This window comes from Pyricularia oryzae, chromosome 4 (assembly GCF_000002495.2).
Source record: "Pyricularia oryzae 70-15 chromosome 4, whole genome shotgun sequence".
Classification (NCBI taxonomy): domain Eukaryota; kingdom Fungi; phylum Ascomycota; class Sordariomycetes; order Magnaporthales; family Pyriculariaceae; genus Pyricularia; species Pyricularia oryzae.
Window position 1 is genome coordinate 3,506,090 of NC_017851.1, and position 23,419 is coordinate 3,529,508.

A 23,419-nucleotide genomic window follows, 5' to 3' on the forward strand; every position below is an offset into this window, starting at 1 on the left:
TGTGCTGGAGGCAAGAATATCAACAGCGCCAATTGTGCAGGAGTTCCTTCGAGTGCCGCCGACACCCCTTGTCCTGCGGCTTCCATTGGCCGCCCCACCAGTTAGTCACACCCACCATCCCGTCCCGTCAGGGCAGCTCGGCGCTTGCATCCATCATCAGAGCCAATGACAGTCTGTTTCTCGCAGGCGAACATGCAAAGAAATGCGGTTGTTTCAGTGGAGATCACAGCGTCACATAGTTATCACAGAGCGCTGGATTTGCATTGGACGTTGTAGTGACGGAGAATGGGCATAGGTACATTTTCAGATCTAATTCAATGCCATGAGCGGGTTCCCGGATGGGCCTTGGGTTTGGCGCCCTGTGTGCCGGGGCATCATTCCCCCTGCTTGGCTTCTGGTATATCCGGACGATGACTGCCACCGACTTTGATCTACTTGAGCTTCGACATCCTACACTCGTAAGACGAGCGCCATAGTCTTTCGCCGTATATTGTGTCCAAAAAGTCCCCTTACATTCTCACTCCTGCTGGGTCAGAGAGTAATCCTTTCACCATGTCCACAACAACAAGCTCAATCAACCCTCTTTTCACAGAGGATGTCGATCAGACTCCCGAGATTGGAGGCAATGCTGCTGGAGCGGCTGGAAGCAGTGAAGGAGGTGTTCAGCTCTCGTCAAGTGCTTTGATCGCCATCATTGTTGTTGTCTCCATTGTCGCCGTCGGTGGCAGTAAGTGCCACTGTTTTGCCATGGCTAGCTGTCAGAGGCCGTCACTAACCTAAAGAAAAAAAAAGTCGCCTCGTCTGTACTCTTCTATCTCGCCAAGAAGAGGGAATGGAAGATTCGTGAGACCATTCGCAGGTCTGCCAGGAAGGTTGTGACTGCCCTGACCCCACGGAGGACAGAGTTCCCTAGGCATGTCAAGGAGTCCAGGTCTCGCGGCGATGGACGTGTTAGGCTTGATGATGTTCCACCGACCCCCCGTCTCAGGCCAGAAGACCTCGAGAAAGGGCTAGCAACCACGAGAACAAAGAGGGCGGACACGAGTCCCAAGCCGAGGCGAAGCAATTTCAGCAGGAAGTAACTGAAAAGGGTAGCACAGGAGGATCTGCCGACTTGGACGATCGACGGCTTGACAACGTCCACGCCAAGATCCTGACGAGGTCATGAATTTTTGAAGAGCCATCATATAAGGCTAGTGTATCATTGGTAGTATTGTTGTTGGCATACGGACGAGATTCTGTGTGCTCAAAGTTTGCGCATTGTATTCGAGCTTGCACTTCGCCTTGCGTTGGAAGGCTTGGGCCTGATCGCAACGGGCTCCTCCTTTTTCTTCTTTTTGGATTCTGGAACAAATGTGATCTCCTTTTCGCCGACACCTGGTCCTCCATAACGTGTCTTCTCAACTCTAGACTTTGGCATGCGTGATCCAAGTACGGTATCTTTGGCGCGCTTGCCGTGATTTGCTGAAGATGAAACCCGCATCTGTACACCATCTTTGCTGGATCCTCGGATTTCATCGTCATCATCATCGCTCGTATCCTCATCCGAGCGACCCTTGTTTGCAATCTCAGCTTCCTGTGGTGCCACAACAGTGCTGGGGTTGAGAGCCTTGAACTCTCTACTGGTCTCATCAATGACGAAGTCATCATCCTCGAAGAGACTCTTGAAACGATCATCACCAAGGACACCAGCCTCAGTATCAACCTTCTCTCTCTTCTCCTGCTTCTTGAGAAGCTTGTCAACCAGTTTCTGGTTGACCTTGACCTTCTTGTTGCCTCTGATTCTGCTGGCACGCTCTTTCTCGACCTTCTCCTTGACCCTCTTCATCCTCTCCTCCTCATACATGTATGGGTTCGCAATAAGTCGAGCCTGGTCATACAGCTTGGCTGCGACAAAGTAACCATGCATGTATGGCCTGAGAAGGTTTGATTTGCCGATAAGATGAGAAAGACTGAGCTGCTTGAGTTCGGGCAGGGTCAAGAACTTGTAGTCGTCGTATGTCTCCGTGTGAACTTCCTCGGCCATTTCCTCAACCAGATTGTCAAGGAATGAGCACCACCTTGGGGAGTTGCCCAAATGGGGAATCAACCAAGCATGCATCTGAGGACCCTCGTTGGCGGAGAACAGCATGCCGGTTCCCTTGCACCAAGCGACATGATTGATATCCACAACGGGTTCGATCGTGGTCCAAGGATTGCCGCTTGACTCGTCCCAGATTTTGATTGATTTTTTATCGGCGGAAAGTATCTGCTCGTTGGTTAGCTCTGTATTGTTTCCGAAAAAAAAATACAAACATATAGAGTTCTATGATTGAAATTCTCACCTTCTTTTCCTGCGAGGATGTTGTCATATGAATGATGTTTTTAATGGGGAGACCGAAGCCGTGATCTTTCTTCAGCAGAGGAACAGGCCGCCGCAGGTCGTAGCGTTGTATCATACCAGTACTAGAACCAGTCGCTATATGAAGTCCCGATGGACTGAACTCCAGAGCGGTGACCTCTCCATCATGACCTCCTATTGTAGCAACACGGGACTTGGTTCGAGGGTCCCAAAACTCGACTGTGCCAATAGAAGTTCCAAAAGCGGAGAGGTTATGAGTATTCTCGGCCAGGGCCACGGTGTTGACACTGCCCACATTTATACTGCCCTGCAGGCCTTGCTCTACGCCGTCATCCGTGCCGCAGTCGATCTGATATGACTTCATAAACCTGCCAAGCTCCAGGTTGAGCCTGAAGACCTCCGCCTTGCCATCTGAATCTAAGCCTGTTGCAGGCACAAAGGCCTCGGTCGAATGCCGGTCGTAGGCTAGGTCACGTCCGAACCTAGGCAGGCGAACGTGGTAGTGACATCCAGCCAAGGTGTGTAGCTCGAGACGACGGTCGTTTTGCAGATGCAAGCTTTTGCTGACATCAGAGCTGAGGAGAACAAAGGTTTGGTTCAGGGATGATGTATGCCTGGCATAGGACATGGACAGGCTGGATAGATGGTGGGTGTGAATCTGAGGTTTGTAGGTACCGGTGCTCATGGCCCAGTCGCCATCCTCGCTGACCCGGACGCACATAGACGCCTCCTCGAACTCGAAGTCCTGCAGCAGCTCAATGCGATTTGCGTATTCCGGATCATTTTTGAGAGACTGCTTTTTCTTGCGACTCAGCCATTCTGGCAGTGAACGTGCGGTGGAGGCGCCGGAAACCGTATATACCGGTATTGTGCCGGAGTTCTGAAGCTTCATTGTGGCGGTCGTCCGGCAGACAGTGCCGGCTATTTGGTGGGATTGTCAACTATCCAAGGCTGATCAAAAAACAATGTCTCATGCGCAGGTATGTTATCACAAGTGAAGTAAACGAAACGCCATGGCGCGGACTGGATCTGGACGGCAGAAAAAAAGTTGCCCGCCGCTCGTTATCGATAGCGCGGAATCTCCAGCTCTTGGCTTTTTTTTCCCAGGATCCTTCTTTCACTGATTGGAGTGGATCCAGCGGGGCGGAAATCCCGTCCGTGAACCCCAGAAGAGTGGCAGCTACGAGATCCGAACCCTGTCAAGCCTGGATGCGTGCTTGTCTCGGTGCTTGATCCGTTCGTCTATATCTCCGCCAGATTCGCTGCCCCGGGGAATCTTTCGCACAACAGCAGCCATTGGACCACTTCGGTCAACCCGCATGTCACAGCATCGACGACCTTGCTGACAAATGGTAGCTATGTCGACATAATCGATATCTTGTACCTAATAGCAACGAGAGGGACGCCGACTCCCCAAACTGCTGAATCCGACATATCACACCCTGCTACCACGAAACGTCGATCGCTCCAACGTTCAACAAAACAGGGCCGAAAAGACTTCCAATGTGGTGGGGCTGTAGATGATGGAGAACAGTGTCTACATCTTTCAGAGTCAATCAACAACTCAGGGTTATCGCCAGTCTTGACTTTTGACGCGACGACCTCGGCTGACCCGCGGTTGCGCGTCGCGCTGCTTCATCAGTACATAATTTCATCCAACATAACCATTGCATGATCAGCTGGCGCCAGGTTGCCATATGACCTTGGGCACCAGATGGGACTCTCAGAGCCTCCGTCATGGACCCTGGGGATTATGATACCAACACACTACTTATTGTACGCGTTCCGCATTCTTCTCTTGTTCTTCTTTAAACCTATTGAGACTGACCAATGTCCTATTCGTCTTGGATGCAGAATGACATAGCTTCCATTGCCTTCCGCGTGTACGAACCCGTATTCTCCTCCTCGGCTTATACGTTCGCTGCCTCCGACGTCGAGAGGGACCTGAGAAAAGATGGATACCTGGTCTATGCCGACGGCATCCGCCGAGGAATTTGGTGCTTCTACCTTGTCGGGAGGGAGGGCTCGAATGTCCCTCAGACCGGGCCACAAAGTCTGGGGGCGTCATTGGAAGTATGCGGGTATAAACTCAATAGAGTCGACGAGGGCGGCTTCGAGCCGATAGGACTGCTAAAGACCCGACATGCTACCACAGGCGCGCTCAACCCAAGAAGCAGCGCCTCGCCCGCCGGGTCTATCATAGAGCAGCAGTCTTCCCGCAGTGCACAATCGCCTGGTTCTTTGTCTCAACAAACTTGGAACACTGGGCCACAGGATCAGGAAGCCAAGCCCGATGCAAGAGGCTATTCGAGCGTGCCAGTCAGAGAAATCTATGGCTATTTCATCAAGGCCACTCTCTCTAGTCTTTCAACTGCATTCTGTTCCGTCATTGGGGCCATAGCGCTTAATTCGCGCACATTCTTGTTGCCACCTAAAGCCTTTGCAAGCGCGGAGGGCACCGTCGGACCGCATATAACGAAAGCCAACCTCGCAACAATCCGCGTATACCTTACGACCACAGGATCACTCGTCATGAGTCTCACTATTTCCTGTGTGGACGGTCTCATGGCATCTGCAGATCGTATTGCAGCCAACCCAATGGATTCAAAAGTTCCAGTGCTCGTGGCGCCGTTGGGTGCTTTTGGCACGCTCCAAGGCGTTGTTGATGGTGCGGTTGGCATTGCTCATTGCTCACCGCAATCCCCAGAAGCCCAAATAACCAGCTTGCGGCGGGACATGGATGGTAGTGTGGGGCGCTACAGGGAAGATTGCCTTCAGTTGCTACGACTACGAGGAATCCCGCTTTCGGTTCTTGAAGAGACGTCATGGGTGATAATTCACTCGCTGAGGAAGAGAGTATCTAAACAGGCGTCGGACGGCAAAGCCACTCCTGGTGGTGTCCACGGCGTTGGATCTCTTTGCTGGCCATCCGTGCTCTGCTTCCATAAAGCTCCTCGAGTATGTCAACAACCAGGTGCCCCGCACACCGGCGTCTCCGGCGGTTTCAATGAGAAGTCCCTGGACCCCTTATCATTTGCAAGTTCGTGGCTTATAGGTTCCGAAAAGCGCGACTCAATGCTGCTTAAGCGCCAAAAGGAGAGGGAGGCTGCCGTTGTCGCCTCTCGACAAGCGGGGGACAAGGAGGGCTTGGCCCAGACTCTCAGTACATATTCACCCCTTGCCTTGCGGCGGCAGAGTAACTCTAACGCGCCACCTGTCCCCGGAGCGATGTATCCAACGCCACCGGACGGAGTTCAAAATCCTGCTGCTGTGGCCCAGTACCTTGAAGCAGCTGTGTCAAGTCCGGCTAATAATACTAGCGTCGCTGCAGTTGCTCCAAACGACGTTGACACAGTAATGACACAGGCAGGTGGCATGGGTGAGGCTTTTACCGAAGGCTGGGACAATGCGGATAAGCGCGCGGATACCGGATACCTCGAGATATCCGGCGCCATGGGCTCTGATATATTCGGCGACAACAGTATCACGGATGCCGACTTTAACTTTTTCGACGATCAGCCTGGTGGAGACATGGACTTTTCCAATGCAGCTGGCGATACTAGCGGCACATTGGACTTGACTGCTCCAAAGCTTCCTAGTTTCGAAGGAGTGCCCCAAAATTCGTCCACGAAACCCTTGATCCCGACTGCTATTCCGCCTCCTGTGCCTGTATTCGCAAAACCGGAACTTAGGCATGCACGGAGTAGCATGATGGGCAATATACGTCAGGCTAATGGGGAAACCCGGGCACGCAAACAAGCTGCGGCGGGTATTAAGCGGGTACCTAGCCCATTCAATGCCAACATTGTCTATAAGCGAGTTAGGGCATCGCTGTCACTGCAGAACTTGCCCAAAAGTCCTGCCACGGCCATGTCTCCCATGAGGCGGGGAAGCATATACGAGAAACTAGGGTTCGACTCATCCCTTGCAGTGAATAACAGCAAGTATCAGGAAAACGGAAAATTCGGGTATCGCTGGGACTCCAAGCCACCAGAGAAGGATGCAGCTCATGTTTCGGCCCCTACCACGACGAGCTATTTCCAGCGTCATGGCAAAAAGCGCGCCAAGCTGAAAGAAGCCCCGGAGCAAGTAGGCGCTCTCGTCGCCAAGATCACAGGGGATCTAGAAGCCAGTTCTCTTCACCAGAGCCCAACAAAGATTGATGACCAACCGTCGGACGACGACTTGAGCCTAGTCTCGGACGTTGACGACTCGAGCTATACTAGCGATGAACCTTCTTCGCCCACAAAGTCCGTCGCAACCAGGCGTCGTCTGGAAGACGATGCTAATTCCATGGCATTGTCTCTAAGAGACTTGGAAAATATGGGTGCGCCTTCACCCCAGCTTCCTGTGGACCTTTCTAGGTTTGCCAACGAGCCTCTTGAACTACCGCTGGCCAAATATTTCGCCGAGCGCCAGTCTGTCGAGTTGCAAGGGTCATTGACGGACGAGGATTTTATCAACACGGCTCAGATCCTGACTGAGCAGGCAGCTTCTGGACTCTTACGGCTAACTGCACCCCCGCTTGACTCTGACTTTGCGAACTCCAAGGAAACGCGTCGGAACCTGGCTCTCTATAACCGTCATTGTTTACAAGTGCTTTGTTCTGCTCTCCCGTTGTCGCTGCGTGGGGTGAATGAAAGTCGCTTCAGAGGACTTGTTGATTTGCAAGATTTTCCAATATTGGGTCCGCCACCTCGACAACAAGCTAGACCTCCCGGGAGCGTCGAACAGATACGGCCAAGTGTTTTCCAGATCCAGCCGCCACAATTTGAGCTGCGGCGTCATGAAACCCGCCTTTCCTTGCTTCCTTCTTGCATGGACTTTTGGGAGAGTCTTGGGCTGGGACCATCTCAGGGACCGAAAGATGTCCACGCGGTCTGTGTTTTCCCTGAAAAGGGCGGTATGTCAGATCACGTGGACACGTTCCTAAACCGCATGCGAAATGTTTACGAGTCTCTTAAGCTTGGAACCTTTGAGCGGCTGCCTTCGAACAGCAGTATCTCGGAAGGACTGCTGTCTTTTGAAGCCGAGGGCAGCTCTGTATCCGTAGTTGAGTCTCCAGGGTCACTTATGCCACCACAAACCACACCAGTGGCCGATCAAATGGGTAAACTGAGCCAAGCCCTCGCAGGTGCGGCGGTTGATCGCAAGAACTTTGTCGTTTATTTCATCTACAATCCGACAAACCCTTCATCGATCGTTGACTGCTGTGCAGCATTCCAGCGTCTCTACGAGTTGTTCAAGAGAATATTGACAGACAAACGTTTGTCTGTTGCCAACGAGCTTGTAATGCAGCTCATACCCCTGGACCTTGTAGCAGCGCCATCAGCTCTGGCCATACCAGCACCTTCAGAGTATGTGAGGCTGTCTTTGGAAACATACGACCGTTGCACCGTGTGCGATGGTTCAATGCCTATGCCCGCTGTCATTCTGGAGCAATCGCTACCAAGAATGATTGACTTCAAGCTAACTGGCACGTCATCCACGAACGTGCTGCACGAAAACTCGTGCATGCATGTTGCTTATGCGCAGAGTGTCGATGAGCGCTGGATCACTGCGGCATGGACCGATAACCGCGGCCTCAAGCAGATGACTGCTTCGTACTGCCTGGGCAGAAGGGAAAGACCGCTGACGACCTCATTCGCAAATGTGGCGCAGGAGATCTGGGAAACTACACAAGAAGTTATATCGGCTTGGAAGGTTCACTGGCAGATTATCATCTCCAAGTGTGGACCCATGGAGCCTCATGAGATCGAGGTCTGGACTAGTCTTCAGCAAGGCGAAGCGAAGGAACCTTCGACCAGTCTCACTTTATTGGCAGTAGATACTGACCCTTCATTACACCTCATTCCTCCTGCAGTCAAGATACCGTTGTCTGCCCCCACTGCATTCTACACCACGCCAGCCTCAACACCGCAAGCTTCGGTGATGTCCCCAGACGGCAACGCTCCCGCGACACCTATGGGGGCTACTGGCGGGACAGCAGTCCCAACGACCCCGGGCGCAGAGACCACACCGGCTGAGTCTGATCCTGACACCATACTTTTGGATATCACGGATACCACATGGGGAGCTGTACTATCGCATAGGCTCAACAATGCGGCTTCTGTTGTGGAACTGAATCCGACGTTGGTGAGCGGCTACCTGGTCAAGCGTGGAGGTACGCGGGTGGAGGACCCGCCGGTTGTGATGGAGGTCAATGTCATGTACACCGAGGGCAACCCGCGCATGTACGAAGCGTTGCTTAGGGAAATGCTGACATATTTCAGGGGCCTTGGGTCTTTGGCCCGAGCCAGGGGTATGGTTGATCGCGATACGGATATCAGGCCATGGCATGTGGCTGCTGCCGAGAAAGGCGTGCAGGTTTTGTACCAACTTATGTGACGAGGCTTATGAGGGATGACGCGGGAAGGGATGTGGTAAAGAAGGCATGTTAGAATATCAAGGAGATTCTCTCTTCCAAGCTGGAAATCTTGCGTATATACTTGTTTCTTTTTTTATTCTTTTTTATTCTATCCAAAGCGAATGAGATCGCCTAGACGCTTTGCTGTCTAGCAAGAAATTGCTCCTGCATAACTGTCGCAACAACGATGCTCTAACTCCTCATACATCATGCTCCTTCTAGCTGTTCAGGACAGAGACGGAGCCGGGAAAGAGAAACTCAAAGTTCTCAAGGGCCTGTTTGCTGCGGCCCTCGGGCTTGGTCATGAACTTGACGGCGCCGACCGATGCGCCCTCGAGGTGCTTGGCGTTGACGATGTCGGCGTTTTGCTCCTCGGCCAGGCGATCTAGGACGGCGGCCACGAGGCGCCTGGCGTTGGCGCCGTTGGCAGCCATGAAGCCCATGACCATGGCGACGTCGACGTCGTCGCTCGAGTGCCAGCAGTCGTAGTCGGTGGCCATGCAGATGGGCTGGTAGGCGAGCTCGGCCTCGCGGGCGAGCTTGGCCTCGGGCAGGGTCGACATGTTGATGACGGAGCCGCCCCACGAGCGGTACATGTGCGACTCGGCGCGGGTCGAGAATTGAGGTCCCTCTGTTGAGAGGCATTTCAGTAGCAAGTCAGTGAAAGCTGGGCGATATGGCATTGCTTTTAATATGCACCAAACTTTCGGAAACGGGCGGTCAAAGAAAAAGATTCAAGCTCAAGGGTGGGTGGGGCGGCGAGGGGATATCAAGATACGTACCCATGACCACAACGGTGCCCTTGTCGTGGAGCACGACTCCGTCACCCGACATGGCGTCGGCGCAGGTCTTGATGACGGCGGCGACCTTTGCATCAAAGGGATCGGCGAAGCCGACGTGGCCGACGAGGCCGCCGTCGAAAAATGTAAAAGGGCGCACGCCCTTTGTGCGGTCGATGGCCTGGTCGGGCAGCACAAAGTCCATGGGCTTGATGTGCTCCTGCAGGCTGCCGACGGCAGTGAAGGCGACGACGCAGCGGACGCCGACGCGGCGAAGGGCGGCCATGTTGGCGCGGCTGGGCACCTCGTGGGGCGCCAGCTGGTGGTGCAGGCCGTGGCGCGACAGGAACGCCACGGCGATGTCGCCATGCTCGAGGATCTGGATCGGCGATGATGGCTCGCCCCACGGCGTGCTCACGTGGAGCGCAGCCACCGGGGTGAAACCCTCGAGCTTGCTGAGGCCCGTGCCGCCGATGACGCCAATGCGGACGGGCTCTGGGGTTTTGTTTCCGGGTTAGTGTTTCGGTGACATTGCCTGGAAAAGAAGAGGGGTGGGGAGACGGAGAAAGAATATAATGGCGCTGGGCAGCTTTGATGTTGACATTATGTTTCTTACTTTTGGTGTACTCGCTTGGGAGCTTGGCGAGCACTTGCTCAATAGATTCAGACATTGTGGGAGATTCAAATATTCTCAAGTGTTAAGAAGACCAAGAATGTGACTATTGTTTGAGATTAAGTGAGGATTTGATTCTTCACTGCGACGGCCTCTGGCTTTTTATAACGCAATTTTCAAAGAGCTTGATTTGTCAAGGTCGATGACCTGCAGATGCGATAAAAAGAAAATAGAGCGATTTAGCAGCATGACACAATCTTGCTAGGCTCCACAGGCATTGTTCCTAGGTCGTATGTCTTCGTCTTAAAAAAGATTCTTGCGTACACTTGGAGTACCCAGATGGGTAGGTAGTTGATTTCCTTGTATACTAGATATCCAGTATACATACATTCGAAAAACACGTATTCTATGCCATTTCAACCATCACACTGTATGTGGTATCTAAAGGGCCCGTGGGCAATGTGTGCAACTGACAGGCACACGGGTCCGTTGTCTTAAGTGCTGCGTTTCTAGGTGGTACATCCAAGGCCATGGTCAGATGTTATATCTTATATTGGATTTGAAAAGTGACTATAACTCTTTTTCGCCAGGCTAATAAGCTTAGATTAGATAAAGTAGAGTAAATAAAAACATTTGCTTTTTCACTCGGCCTCTATTTGCCACATTTAATTGTTCACTTGAACCAAATCAGTGAAACGCGGGTGTTGTTTTCTACCCCGCCACAACAACGTCGTTGTTTTTCAGTGATCGCTAAAGCACAAAGCACACGGCAAAAAGCCCCACTCCACAGCAGTGCTTCGAAGTGCTGGACCCACACGGCGAAAATTAAATTTAAGTCTGGGTTGCCATGAACAGCAGATAGTTGATTAATTCCAACCTGTTTATCGATCTGTATTTTTTTCTTTTTTTTCTTGTTCTGAATATGATTATTTCTCTTGTGGAAGAACAAGAAAATCAAGATAGAAAGAAAGCCAGTGCCTCTTCAACATACAAAAGTTAAGCCATAGCCACGAAAGCAAAATCTAGAAATTGCTCTCTCTTTTCTTGGCCCACAGCCTCCGGCTATTGACCGGTTACAATGCCGCCCGTGGCCATGGGCAGCAGTGTGCCCCCCGTGGATCGCATCAGTTCCCATTCGAACGAGACCATCGAGGAGCGATGCTTCCATGGCGTCCTGATATGTCTGGAGGGCCACTACTCCGAGTCGCCCCTCATGGGCCCCCAAACTTCGGTCAAGGTTACGAGCATGGTCGCCAAGACTCTTGAGAAAACCCATACGTACAAGGACGTCCGGTAAGTGTGGATCTGTTGTTTTATTAGTCGTCGAGCTGACAAAGAGCCCATGATGACCTCTTCTTTACCAGCGAGGCTCTGTCCAAGAATGTGAGCATATGGATGTATCTCTGCAAGATATTTGCATCCGCCATCCCGACGTTGAGCAAGCGCTCCGTTGGGTCCAGCGCTCTTGACAAGGACATGGACACCCGGGAAAGCACTGGCCTTATCCTCAAGAACTATGCCCTGTTGAAGGAAGACCTGCAGCTGCTTAACAAGTTGATGCATATCGCCCGCAACCTGTTGGTCACCTCGGAACCTGAGGTCCCCCAGGACATCTGCACCGCAGTTCAGTTTGACCAGATGGTCTACCAAACAATCACCCTTTGTGTCAACGTCACCAGCAAGGGATGTGATGCCGAAGGGCTGGATGACGTCTCGAAGCTAAGGCTATCCGAGATTACCGAACTCTGTAAGTTCTGTTGGTATTTAAGGGATGCCTACATTCTCCATTGTTGGCCTGTTCATTTTGTACTGACACCAATCCAAGACAAGAAGTTGATGGTCACGTCTCTTCAGCAGGCTCACAACTGGACAGCCAAAAACGACCGCAACAAGATGTCGTTCTGGTATCACGTTTTGTTTGAGGACGATTCAACCGCCGACGACGACGAGACTGGTTTCCGCCTAGAAGTTGCCAAAACTGAAGTGTGGCACTGGATCGAGCGCAATGTCACGATGTGTGACAAAGCTCGTGCTCTTCTCAAAGACTACCACGAAAAGCAAGCCCACGCGCCGCCCGGATTGTTGCCTCAGATAGGCCCATGGGCATGCAACTGGCTAGAAGATGAGGTATACAAAGCCCGCGTCGTGCACCCACACCCTACCACGGAACCCGTCTGGAACGAGCAGGAACCGGATAAGTTTGAGCAAGACAAGGCATATGGACGTGTGTCGCACGAGATAGACATGTGGTGGACCAGAGCTCGAGACGAGAACTACTCGGAGTGGAGAGTTCCTATGCCCTCTGTTGAGTTTGCTCAAAAGCGGGCCGAGGCCTGCAAGGTAAATCTCCTCAACCAGTACACCGCTTATCGGGAGGGAGACTATGAGGATGACGACGAGGGCAGCTTCGAGTATGCCGAGGTTGAGGGCGAAGAGGACCTCGAGCCCGAGGGTGAAGGTTCTATCCACGACGGGCCCAGGGATGATTCGCGCAGCCTCGTCCAGGGTTATGTGGAGGACATGAACGAAGAGGATGAGGAAGAGGAGGGGGATGATGACGCCGAGTCCTATGGGGATGGGCCAATGACCGGCCTACTCACTGAAATCCCCAACATCCTCGATCCCAAGCAAATCGAGGCGCTCCACATGATTGTCAAATCATGCATGGTAGACACGGTCAACAGTCTTGCCCCGTACGAAAACAGACAACGGACCAGGTGTCGCATGTTCATTGCTCTTGAGTGCGGCAAAAGCCTGCTCCGAGAGATGTTGGTCTTCATCGCCGTCTGGGAGAAAGACGAGGCATCCCTGATCTTCCAGATCACGACGCAGATTGTCGAGGCTCTTCACCACAATGCCCTCCTTCCTTACACCTGGAAGGCCCTGCGCATACCAAAAGACATCACTTCGCCTGCTCAGACGGTTCTCCTACGTCTCATCAATCACATGTACCGCACACAACCCAAGAACACTCCGGCGCCCGAGTCTCCGGCCGAAAAGCATGTGGCTGACAACCGTATTCGGCTTTTGCACTTCCTTTTCATCAACTTCCGAAGCCGTATTGTACCTGAATGCCTGGCCCTCATGGTTATACAAGCGCACATAAGGGAGCGCGAGATCCACGAGGCGGATTTCCCCGTGGATAACTGGGACATGGAGAGGGCCAAGGACGGTTTGGCCCAGTTCCTTGACTTCCTCATCACAGCCGCTGAAGACTACGAACTTCGTACCAAGCTGATCGAGTGGGATGCCACGTACGAGCTGGTAACACTTTTGAGGAACCTAGAGAGGGCCGTGGAAAAGAAGCCACTGGTGTCGATGCCTCCCATGGCCGGCCATAACCCCAACACAACAGGCTCCGTATCACCGGCAATGCCTCATTCTGCCCACGCCCATGCCAACGGGGACGACGATCTTGATGGCCACCCACCGCCTCCGACTCCTCCAGTCATGCCTCCCGGCCAGGAGGCAGCATACAAATACCCATGGCCTGAGGTCAAGTGCCAGGTACTCGCGCTCCTGGCCGCTCTTCTCCAGCCCCCTCCTGGTAAGACAACTCCCGGAAACGAGATTGTGCAGAAGAAGGTGGTTCAGTACAACGGCATGCCCGCGCTCCTCAACTCCAGTCTTTACGATGACAACAACCGGTTTGCTCGCGAGAGAGTTCAGCTTTGTCTCAAGTGGCTTCTCGACGGCGGTGTGGAAGCCAACCAATTCGTCAACAATCTGGTCAAGGTGAAAGAGGCCGAGGATGGCGAGGCGAGAGCCAAGGCGGCAGCAAGCAACCACAATCCGGCAGCTGCCTCTCCTACCCCGCCAACAGTGGCCAACGCAAAGTCTGCCCCGACGAATAGTGGCAAGCCCAAGCCCGGCGAGGTCACGACTGTGCGCATCGATGGCATCGAGGGAGAGGTCAAGGTCAAGGTGCAAGCCTATACGCCGCCTGCTGGCAATGCTGCCAACACTTCAAAGTCCGGAGAGGCAAGAGATGCTCCAAACCAGGCCGCTGCTTCTTCATCGACAGCTCTGCCTGCTCGCCCAGCCCCGCAACCTGCTGGTGCTACTCCTGCCACGGCGGGGCCACAAAGGCCTCCCAACGATGCTGATAGAGAATACATGTAAGGGCATACTCGTATGGGAAACTTTGATTTGTTTTTATTATGTTCCCATCATTCTGCGGTCGCCCACACAATCTCTGTCATTTATACCCCGTGTCGAGCCCACGCTGTTGTGGGATGAGGGGGGAAAAAAAGAAAGAAAAACTAAGAGAGGAAATTATACTTGCTGTCACTTTGCTCGCTACCAAAAGCCCTCTTGTCATTTCACAATTTCCAAAACAAAACAAACAACATTCTTATTCTTACCCGCGTTGAATCATAGGAACAAGTTGAGCGAAGCCATAGAATCATTAGTCCTCCCGGGCCTGCAGAGCATAGGAGGAGTGCAGGGGCAGGCGGGGCAAGGAGCAACAGCAGCGGCGGCGGCAGCAGGCCTATCGGTGCCGCTCCTCGGGCCGGGCGTCGACGCGCTCGTCGGGACGCCCGGTGCCGAGCAGGGCGCCGCCCTGCTCCTCGAGTCCATGATTGGCCTGTACCAGATGGGTGCCCAGCAGCGCGGCATCCAGGTCGAGGTTCCCGAGGAGTGGAGGCGGCTGCTGCGCGATGGCTGGGAGGCCAGGATCCCCACCGTCTCCGAGTGGCTCAGGCAGCGGGTTCTCGAGTTCGAGGCCAGGATACCCGAGGAGTTTCTAAAGCGCGTCGAGGAGCAGCACGAGGCGAGGACTCGGATCCCGCCAGGCGATGGTGGCGCAAAGGGCAACGGGAATTAGATTGTTTTCTTTGTTTGGCGGCTATGAGACTTTGGCAAGCAAAAATGAAAACGATTTGTATTGACCTGTGGACGTGCGGAGGTTTCTTTGTTTTTGTCCCTGATTCTCTTTTTGTCGTCTTTCTTTTGAGGGTGTCATTGATTGGCGGGCGTATGAGTTTTGTTTGTATTAACATTACTGCTTAACTGGAGCCTAGTGAAAGAAAGGAGAGTATGAAGCCAATCTCTAGTAGATGGGCATCTGAAAAGAATTGTACAGACCATGGTATTACTATTTTTAGGAACAAACGGCAGACTGGACTGATTTGAGCAACGCGTAGATTACTTTTCTCATGACCTAACCACAGCCTGGAGCTACGACCAACCAATCATCCATCCCCTCTTCATAACCTCCTCCCGCCCATTTTGTGCCCCAGTGTCATATATACATCACAACTTCAAATTTTTTTGCTCTTTTTGCGTTCTGTTTCAGATTTTGACTAGTCGTCCTACTCATTCATCACTATCCGCTATCATCTTTACGTGGAATTTGCTGGTGGTACTCCTAATCTCTGCCGGCGGGGCCACGCGAGCCTTCTTCGACGGCGGCCAGGATCAGGTCCTTGGCCTTCTCGATCCCTTCCTTGGTGCCCACGACCTCGATGGGGTCGTCGCTCCCCTGCTTGGGCACAGTGATGGTACAGCCACTCTGCTTGCGGATCTGGTTGACCTTGCTGCCGCCCTGGCCAATGACGAATCGGTAAGTGCGAGGGTCCGACAAGGTAAGGTATCCACTCGCGCTGGGCTTCTTGGCCTGGGCCAAGGCAGTCTCGAGCAGCTTCTTAGCCTTCTCTACGTTCTCCTCCGAGCCACGGAACACCCAAGGAATGGTTCCATCCTCGTCGGATCCGGATGTGTTGGCCTCCACAACGTGCCACGAATGCGCGTTAGAATCGGGCTCGTCTGTAATAAGAGGCAGAGCGCCACCGCCGTTGGAGCGCGTCTGTTGGCTTGGCTTGGGTGGCACCTGGTGACCTGCGTGGTCGACAGTCACGTGCAGGTCGTTGCGAAGCTTGCGGAAGAACTGACCACCGCCGGAGATTGCGTGGTGCAGGTTGCGAGGCACCTCAACCGTCTCGCCCTGCTGCTCCTTGATAAGGGAAAGAATGTGCTCCTTGGCCGCATTCACATCCGAGGGCTGACCAGAGATCTTGACATCCGTCTTGCCATCGCCCTGCTTGGGGATGTCAATGGATACCTTGAACTTGTTCTCCATTTGTCGCTTGACATCTCCGCCGCGGCCAATCAGTGTCCTGTGCTTCTCGACGGGGACGTCGATCACATCCGACACCTGGCTTTCGCGTTGGGAGACAATCTCCTGGATCTTGGCGAGGATCTTCTCGACAACCTCGGTGCGACCTTCAATCTTGATTGTGTTGCCCTCCGAATCCTGCTTAGGGAATCGAACGGTACGGGCGAGCTCACGACGGTCATCGGAACCGCCCGCCGCAACGACAATATCACGAAGTGTCGAGCCTGAGAGAAAACATATGGTCAGTAGGTCGAACAAATTGGTTTGTTCAGATCATGACATGGTCTATACTTACCACCAGGTCCAATAAGCGACTTGTGGAACTTCCTATCAACTTCAACCTCCCTGACGACAGTGTCATCAAAGACGGACTTCTTCTCCTCGAGAATCTTCTTGGCAGCGGCGACCTGAGATTTTGTGCCCTTGATGAGTATCTCAACGGTAGAGTCGGGGGTGTCCCTGCCGTTAGGAATATCGATCTTGGCACCAGTCTGCTGGCGCAAGGCATCCATGTTTGATCCTCCAGAGCCGATGAAGTGGGGGAGCTGCTTCTGCTGCACAGTGATGGTGGCCGTGAAAGAGTTGTCCTTCAGGTATTGCACAAGTGACAAAATCTCATCCCGAGCCTCGTCGGCGCCCTTCTTGGGCCCTCTGATTATGACTTCGTCGGGTGCTTGTTGTCTGCGTGGCTTGGCGCCCGCCTCGCTACCAGCATCACCAGCCGAATCGTCGTCCTTGGCCGGCTTGGCCGACCGTGGGAAGAAGATCAACACCTTGTACCGAGTTTGCAGACGGTTGATTTGCGCACCCTGTGCTCCAATGAGCTCCCTGTGGAACTTGGGGTCAATCTTCAGAGTGTGAGTCGTCTCATCTGCTAGCTGGCGGCCCAAGGAAAGAATGTGAGACTTGGCAGCTTCGGCCTTGGCCTTTGGTCCCTTGACCTCGACCTTGCCATTGTCGACCTGAATATCAACGTCGAACCTCTCCTTGAGTTCCCTGATGTTGCTGCCGCCCTTGCCAATAAGATGGTTGGCAAACTTTTGAGGGAAATCGAAATCAAGAGTAAATCCACGTTCCTTCTCATCCTCTGTCTCCTGGGCCACCCAGGCGTTGATTTTGGCAGCAAGCTTTTCCACAGGGGTTTTGGGTCCACGAAGAATAACAGTTTGGCCGATGCTAGAAACTCGGAGGGGAATCTGGTCCTCGGGCCTCTTCTGTTGCTCGGCCTTGATGAAGCGCTTAAGCTTTTCGTGGAATCTGGCAGGCCGTTTGTTAGCATATTGACGTCACTCTCTTGACCGTGGTCAACTTACTTCTGTGGCACCTCTATGGGATGTGTCAGGATTTCTTCTTGTTGCCCAATGATATCGAGAAGATGCTTCTCTGCTGCGCGAAGACCCTCTTGGAACTGACGAATGTCAGCCTGAGATGGGGCATTGCGAGGGACTTGGTAGGGCGCGTCGAAAGGAGCGACCTCCTCGAATACCAAGAGAACTGGGGCGCCGGCCTCGGAAGCCTCTGGAACGACCATGTTGACGCCATAGGTCTCCTTGAGGTTCCTGTTGACCTCTTTCTTGAGATAGGTGTGGAAAAAGGGATCGACAGGGACGGTAGCCATGCGGGACGGCGGATGGCTGTCAACAAGGCCTTTGATTTCGGACTGAGCGCGGATTGCGTTCTTGCCGTCACGAGCATAGAGCTCCCACGGCAGAGCACCATCCTGGGTGTAAGGGGTGTTGATGTGGGTATTGTGCTGCTCTTCGAGGCGCTGAATTTCCTGCCTTTGGCGAAGGTAACGCGTAACATTGCGTGCATGAGCCGAGGCGCCTCCCGGTGCTTGGCGGTGGAAGCGCGAGATGTCCAGGTTCGACATCTGCATGTTCATGGCAAGATCCATGGCACGCTCCATGCCATTCTGTACCTTGTTGGGCGGACCAATGATGGTGACAACATCATCTTCCCCATCCACAGGCATGACTATCGTGCAACCAGTTTCATTGAAAAACTCTTCGGCTGGCAATCCTCGCTCTCCGATGATGAATTGATGTCTTCCCCGCTGGATTGATGCTTGTTCCAGCTCTAGCTGCTGATGCAGCTGTTCAGCGATACGCTCAATCTCTGCACGTGCAGACTGGACTGCAGCGCGGTCACCAGCCACCTGTATCAGGTTCTCGACTGGTGCCGGGCTGAACGTAGGGCGTTGGCCAATAGTTGTTGGCGGCGGTGGCTGCGTTGTGAAAGGCTGGTGCGGTGGTATGCGAACAACTACATCGTCACCCAGCTGCAATGCACGAGAAAGGAAGGGGTAGAACTCGGCGGGGATGTTCTTCAGTTTCGTGGTTACGTTGGCAGAGCGCTCCTTTGCGATGTTCAGGATAGCGTCTTGTGCAGCGCGTGCCGAGACAGCGTTTCCCTCAATCACGACATCGACCATGGCTTCATCGTCATCATCGATAGGTTGAGCATTGTTGTCCTTGGGCAACTGGATGCGGGCTCCGGTCCTCTCTTGTAAAGCCTTGATTGCGGCTCCCTGCTTTCCGATAATATGCGGCCTTACGGACTGGGGTACCGAGACTGTCACAGTTTGCTAGGGAAAAAAAAAGCATGTTTTGGTTAGAATTATCCCAAGAAGCTTTCCAGCTGAATGCGAGGGACAGACTGGCTCGGGTCCAATAACTTACCTTGGCGCCGATCTGCTGCACGAGGTCCCTCAATGCCTGGTTGGCAACGTCAGAAGGACCAGTTGCCTCGAAGCGAAGGCGTCCGTTGGGAGCGGTAACCATTGACACATTGGCGCGAGATTTACGGTTCAAGTCCTTGAGAATATCCGGGATAGGGCGCTTCAGCTGCGAACGGGGCATAACCTGCTGGGGCTCCAAGAGCACGTGTGCTACATTGCGACCGGGGATAGACAGGGACGGAGGGCCACTCTTGGAAGTCTCGGAGCCACCGTTGGCACAGTTGCCGCCATGAACATTGTTGCCGTCGGTAGGGCCTTTGGCGTTCCAGATGGGTGCAACACCCGAGTTGGCTTTCTTGGGGCCGCCAAGCTCGGGGAACAACTCGTGGGACTTAGTGTCCAGGCTTTTCGACTGACCATATTCGGACTTTTGCTTCAATGTGGGGACCGGGAGATCAGGGTCCTCAGCATCTTCAATGGTGACTGTATGCTTCTGGCGAAGCTGGTCGGCGAGTGAGGTGCTTTGGTCGAGGTCGACCCGATCGGAGGCGGTAGCGGAGGACATAGCGGCGGACGGGTACGGGGTGTTCGGTTGTTGGAGACCGATAAACTGCGGATTCAAAGGATTTTAGTCATCTCAGTCTCGAGGGGATGAGGAAAAGCAGTTGAATGGGGTAGCAACTTGGAAAAAATGTAAACTTTGGGGGGTGCTGTCTTGTTTTGGGTGGGGGCGCTTTTATATTTTATTCTTGAGCCAATTTTGACATCAAGTAGGTGAAGCTTTGAACTTTGGCCTGCTGGCTGGCAGACTGCGTTGGATTATGGGAGGTAAACAATAACTAGAAAGATTAAGTTTGCGTTTGCATACCTCTAAGTCGTGATATCAGGCAGGCAGGCAGTCAGAGGCGAGGCGAAGATCGAGGTGCGTGTGGCTCGGGATTTAGAACATGATGTTGCAGCTCAGGGATGTGACAGATGACAGCGTATATAACAGGTACAATAAGGGCCAGCCGAGGATCTGGACTTTGAGAATTTAAAGTGCGACAGATGTCATTAATCGACGAAGCTGTCACCAGAGTCAATGAATAATTCCGAGTGAGCCTTTTTGGAAGAAGGACAGCGTTGCAGTTGTAGCTTTTGACGAAGTTTCTCGTTAAAGTCGATTGATTGTGGTGTCCTCCCGAACTTGTGCAGGGATCTTGTTCAATTGGCACCTGCAGCAGGAACCAGTCACAGTCTAGCTTTGAGTCTCTGCCCCACCTCCACAAACCCCACCACGAAGCTTACCCCTGCGGTTGGCTCGAGTGAGAGTAAGCGAGGTATGGATGTGTACTGCGAGACCAAGATTTAATCCAACAGGACTATTTCAACCAAGTTGGTTTGGTTTGTCACGATAGCCATCGTCAAGGTGCCACAAGAATACCTTGGTCCAGGCCTCACCCTCTGCTTGTAGATCTTTCTATTGATCTTTTCGTGCTGATCTCGATATAACTGTGTCTTGATTGCTGGAAATAATTTCTTAAAAGCGATCAGTAACCTGCCACGGCAGTAGTCCAAAATGTTCACCTATGCAAGATTGTATTGTGCTACCACATGCGAATATATTAGCATGTCTTGTGCATCAAGCATTGCTGCAGAGAGGTGGGGATAATATACCCCCGGATAAGGTACTGAATCGAGGCGGCTCATAGTGGGCAAGGCCAGCCCTAAAATCGTCACATGGGAGGCGTTCGAGTTTGGGTGAGTAGGGTATATACGGAGTAGGTAGGGACCTACCTTAGGTACCTACCGTTTATGATTGCAGCTAGCACTCCGTAGACCTAGGCCTAGACTAGTGGTGTAGTGCCATTCATGATACATGAGATTTAGTACCAAGGCAGCCGGGTATCCGAGGTATGCAGAATACCACAAGTATAAATATACCCATCTTGCCGGACGCAATTTTCCCCCCGAACGGTAGATGGGATTCATCACGTCTCGCGTGTCCATTCATAGAAAATACGGTTTTCCCTAGCAACATTGAAACATTTTGCGGGTTTGATAGGTTTGACTTGTGTCACCAGTACTTAAGCAGCGTCTTGCAAGCTTGCCTTTCATAGGCTATCACGGGATGTTTCTTATTACCGGGCAATAGATGAGATGACTCTACAGCGTTCCCAACTTATATGTATAGGTTGTTATTTTTAACAATCGGAAAACTTAAAAGACCAGATGAACAGATGCGCTAACGGCGTCAAGACGCGGGAAGAAAGAGAGGGAAAAGGAAAGGAAAAAGGACAAACAACATTACTTTTGCACAATTCGTACTTCAAGAATCGTTGCCATCATCGGCAGCTTGAAGGAATATGGAATAGCATCTACTCTGCGTTCCTCTTTCCAGCTCTGTGTGCCCGGGGAGCGGCCCGCCTTCCAGAGCAACTGACGTGCAGCCCACGTTTTCGCTACGTGCCACCACATATTGTGCATGTTTCGTTGGCGCGTGATGTGTGCATTCTTCTGTTCTTGTTTCTAGACTAACAGATGGGCCTAGTCTAGGCCCAGCTCCTAGGCCTTAAGGCCCGTCTGGTAGGGGCGTATTCAGAAGAGCGGACAGACGGGGATTTGCCCCAATACATCGGTGAGTGAGGCTATTCAATGATAACGGGCCTGCGTTGACCGGCCTTACAGGTAGTCCACCAAACTAATGCAGGATACCGCAGGGTCCTGCCGCGATTTATATGAACGAGAACTACAGTACGCCCGCGTACAGTACAGACGAAAGCTGACCCTCGAGGTGATTGTCAGCGAATTTGACGGTCAGTTAATATCGTTATTCCTTGGACCATGTCGAACCAGCAGAGCGTCATCTATACTATGTACGAAGTACCTTATAGCTTAACTTTCTTTAGATTGAGATGAGAATCTGGATGATTATACCATGAATCAAATTGCACCATGAATCAAATTGCACCATGAATCAAATTGCACCATGTTTATAGCCCCAATTTTCAAGACTTCTGGCGGGCGTTTGTGTAGGAATCGGGCGGGTGGATGTTAATTTACATGTTACCAAAAAAGTAACCACGGGTAGGCGCGTACCTTGTACGTCGTTAATGACATCTAGTGCCAGAAACTAATATCAGTAGTAGGGGCTGGCAAAGAAAATCTGGCGGTTAACCAATCTTAATTAGTGCACCAGTAGAGAAACAAGCTGGGCTGGTAGGGGACTTTGCCTAGGTAGATGCAACATCCGCTCGACGTTTGATCAGTGGCTTTCTCATTTGCAACTGCTGTCGGTCCCGATATTTAACTTTTTTTTTTCCCTCTTGCAACAAAGAAAAAAAAATAATATAAAGAAATTTCAGAATGATGAATAACCGCTTCCTTTCAACTTTTGAGACTCAGGGAGACGTGATATTCGGTGCCCACGGCTTGGGGCGTACCCAACTACTAAAAGTTACTGTATAATACAGATCTAACAAGCTAACCACGGAAAGTGCCCCCGTCCTTCTCAGCAAGAATTTGGCGATTATCTCATCAGGTGGTATCGATAGTTTGACCATGACTTGAAATGTCACGCCGCACCCCACCAATGTCCCCTTAATACAGAATATTTCGCAGCATTGGTGATGGGGATTTCAACGTTTACGCAGTTGTATAAAGAAAACTGACGGGTGGAAAAATACCACTCTGAACTTTGACCTATTTTTAAATTAGACTAGATAGTTCTAGTCAGGGAATGTGAAAGGACAAGGGAGAAAACTTAGGTATGATTCCAGGTACAATACGAATATGTACGTACGGAGTATGCTGACAAGATGGGCCAACTTGATTTTGTTGTTTGCTTGGTTACATGGGACGAACGGGAGCTGGGAACAATGACGTCGCGAACGCCAGGGCCCCTAATCGATTGATCCATTGCTTTCCCCTCAAGTACGGTGCCCATGCCGTTTCAGGGCATCCTCACCATAACAAGCCACCCGCTGCATCGGCCAGGAGTGATTTGATCTTTCCAGGCTGCTTGTTTCTATGAATGAATGCGATTCGATGCTTCTTGGGTGGCTGAGATGCTTGTGTTCCACCAGGAGAAGTATGAAATTAATCAATTAGGTAGCTACCTAGGTACCGCTAGCTAGCCCACAGCAGATCCCGTTTGGCCCGAGCCCCGGTCCGCATCTGTAGCCCCGTCCGTTGTCGATTTTACAGCTGCTGTAAGCTTCAAACTCAGGTCCACTGGAGTCTTTTTTTTTTTTTTTTGTCCTTCTCTTTCTTCCCCTCACCCACAGGTCGCGGTTTGCTCTTTAGAACTTGACATTGTAGATTTTCTGCTGTATTGTGCCCAAGGCAAAGCAAGGTACCTTTGATGTAATGTAGTACTGTAATTAGCAAAACGGAGTAAGGTTTTCTGATCTAGTTTACATAATCCTGCATATTGAAATTGACAAGCTGAAGGGTTATTTGAGAGAAAGATTGGATGGACCAAAACGTCAACCCCCACTCGAT

The 23,419-nt window shown here is 52.1% G+C and overlaps 5 protein-coding genes across 5 annotated transcripts; 2 read left to right on the forward strand and 3 right to left on the reverse strand.

The window, feature by feature from the left end:
• Window positions 1–239: 239 nt before the first annotated feature.
• Window positions 240–3,396, reverse strand: MGG_06500 (WD repeat-containing protein). The gene is made up of 2 exons (XM_003717012.1): window positions 2,325–3,396; window positions 240–2,248 (listed from the first exon to the last, which is right to left on the reverse strand). Exons 1-2 carry the CDS (start codon window positions 3,231–3,233, stop codon window positions 1,247–1,249), a joined length of 1,911 nt encoding a protein of 636 aa, XP_003717060.1. The 5' UTR covers window positions 3,234–3,396; the 3' UTR covers window positions 240–1,246.
• A 126-nt stretch (window positions 3,397–3,522) lies between these two features.
• Window positions 3,523–8,944, forward strand: MGG_06499 (uncharacterized protein). The gene is made up of 2 exons (XM_003717013.1): window positions 3,523–4,117; window positions 4,196–8,944. Exons 1-2 carry the CDS (start codon window positions 4,079–4,081, stop codon window positions 8,726–8,728), a joined length of 4,572 nt encoding a protein of 1,523 aa, XP_003717061.1. The 5' UTR covers window positions 3,523–4,078; the 3' UTR covers window positions 8,729–8,944.
• Window positions 8,795–10,448, reverse strand: MGG_06498 (5'-methylthioadenosine phosphorylase). Its single transcript, XM_003717014.1, has 3 exons — window positions 10,143–10,448; window positions 9,530–10,021; window positions 8,795–9,378 (listed from the first exon to the last, which is right to left on the reverse strand). Exons 1-3 carry the CDS (start codon window positions 10,195–10,197, stop codon window positions 8,966–8,968), a joined length of 960 nt encoding a protein of 319 aa, XP_003717062.1. The 5' UTR covers window positions 10,198–10,448; the 3' UTR covers window positions 8,795–8,965.
• Window positions 10,449–10,987: 539 nt separating this feature from the next.
• On the forward strand, window positions 10,988–15,281 carry MGG_06497 (uncharacterized protein). The gene is made up of 3 exons (XM_003717015.1): window positions 10,988–11,432; window positions 11,504–11,886; window positions 11,965–15,281. The coding sequence occupies exons 1-3, from the start codon at window positions 11,218–11,220 to the stop codon at window positions 14,259–14,261; spliced, it is 2,895 nt and encodes a 964-aa protein (XP_003717063.1). The 5' UTR covers window positions 10,988–11,217; the 3' UTR covers window positions 14,262–15,281.
• Window positions 15,271–20,118, reverse strand: MGG_06496 (uncharacterized protein). The gene is made up of 5 exons (XM_003717016.1): window positions 19,806–20,118; window positions 18,939–19,547; window positions 17,571–18,844; window positions 16,553–17,514; window positions 15,271–16,481 (listed from the first exon to the last, which is right to left on the reverse strand). The coding sequence occupies exons 2-5, from the start codon at window positions 19,500–19,502 to the stop codon at window positions 15,511–15,513; spliced, it is 3,771 nt and encodes a 1,256-aa protein (XP_003717064.1). The 5' UTR covers window positions 19,503–19,547; window positions 19,806–20,118; the 3' UTR covers window positions 15,271–15,510.
• Between the last annotated feature and the right edge of the window lie 3,301 nt (window positions 20,119–23,419).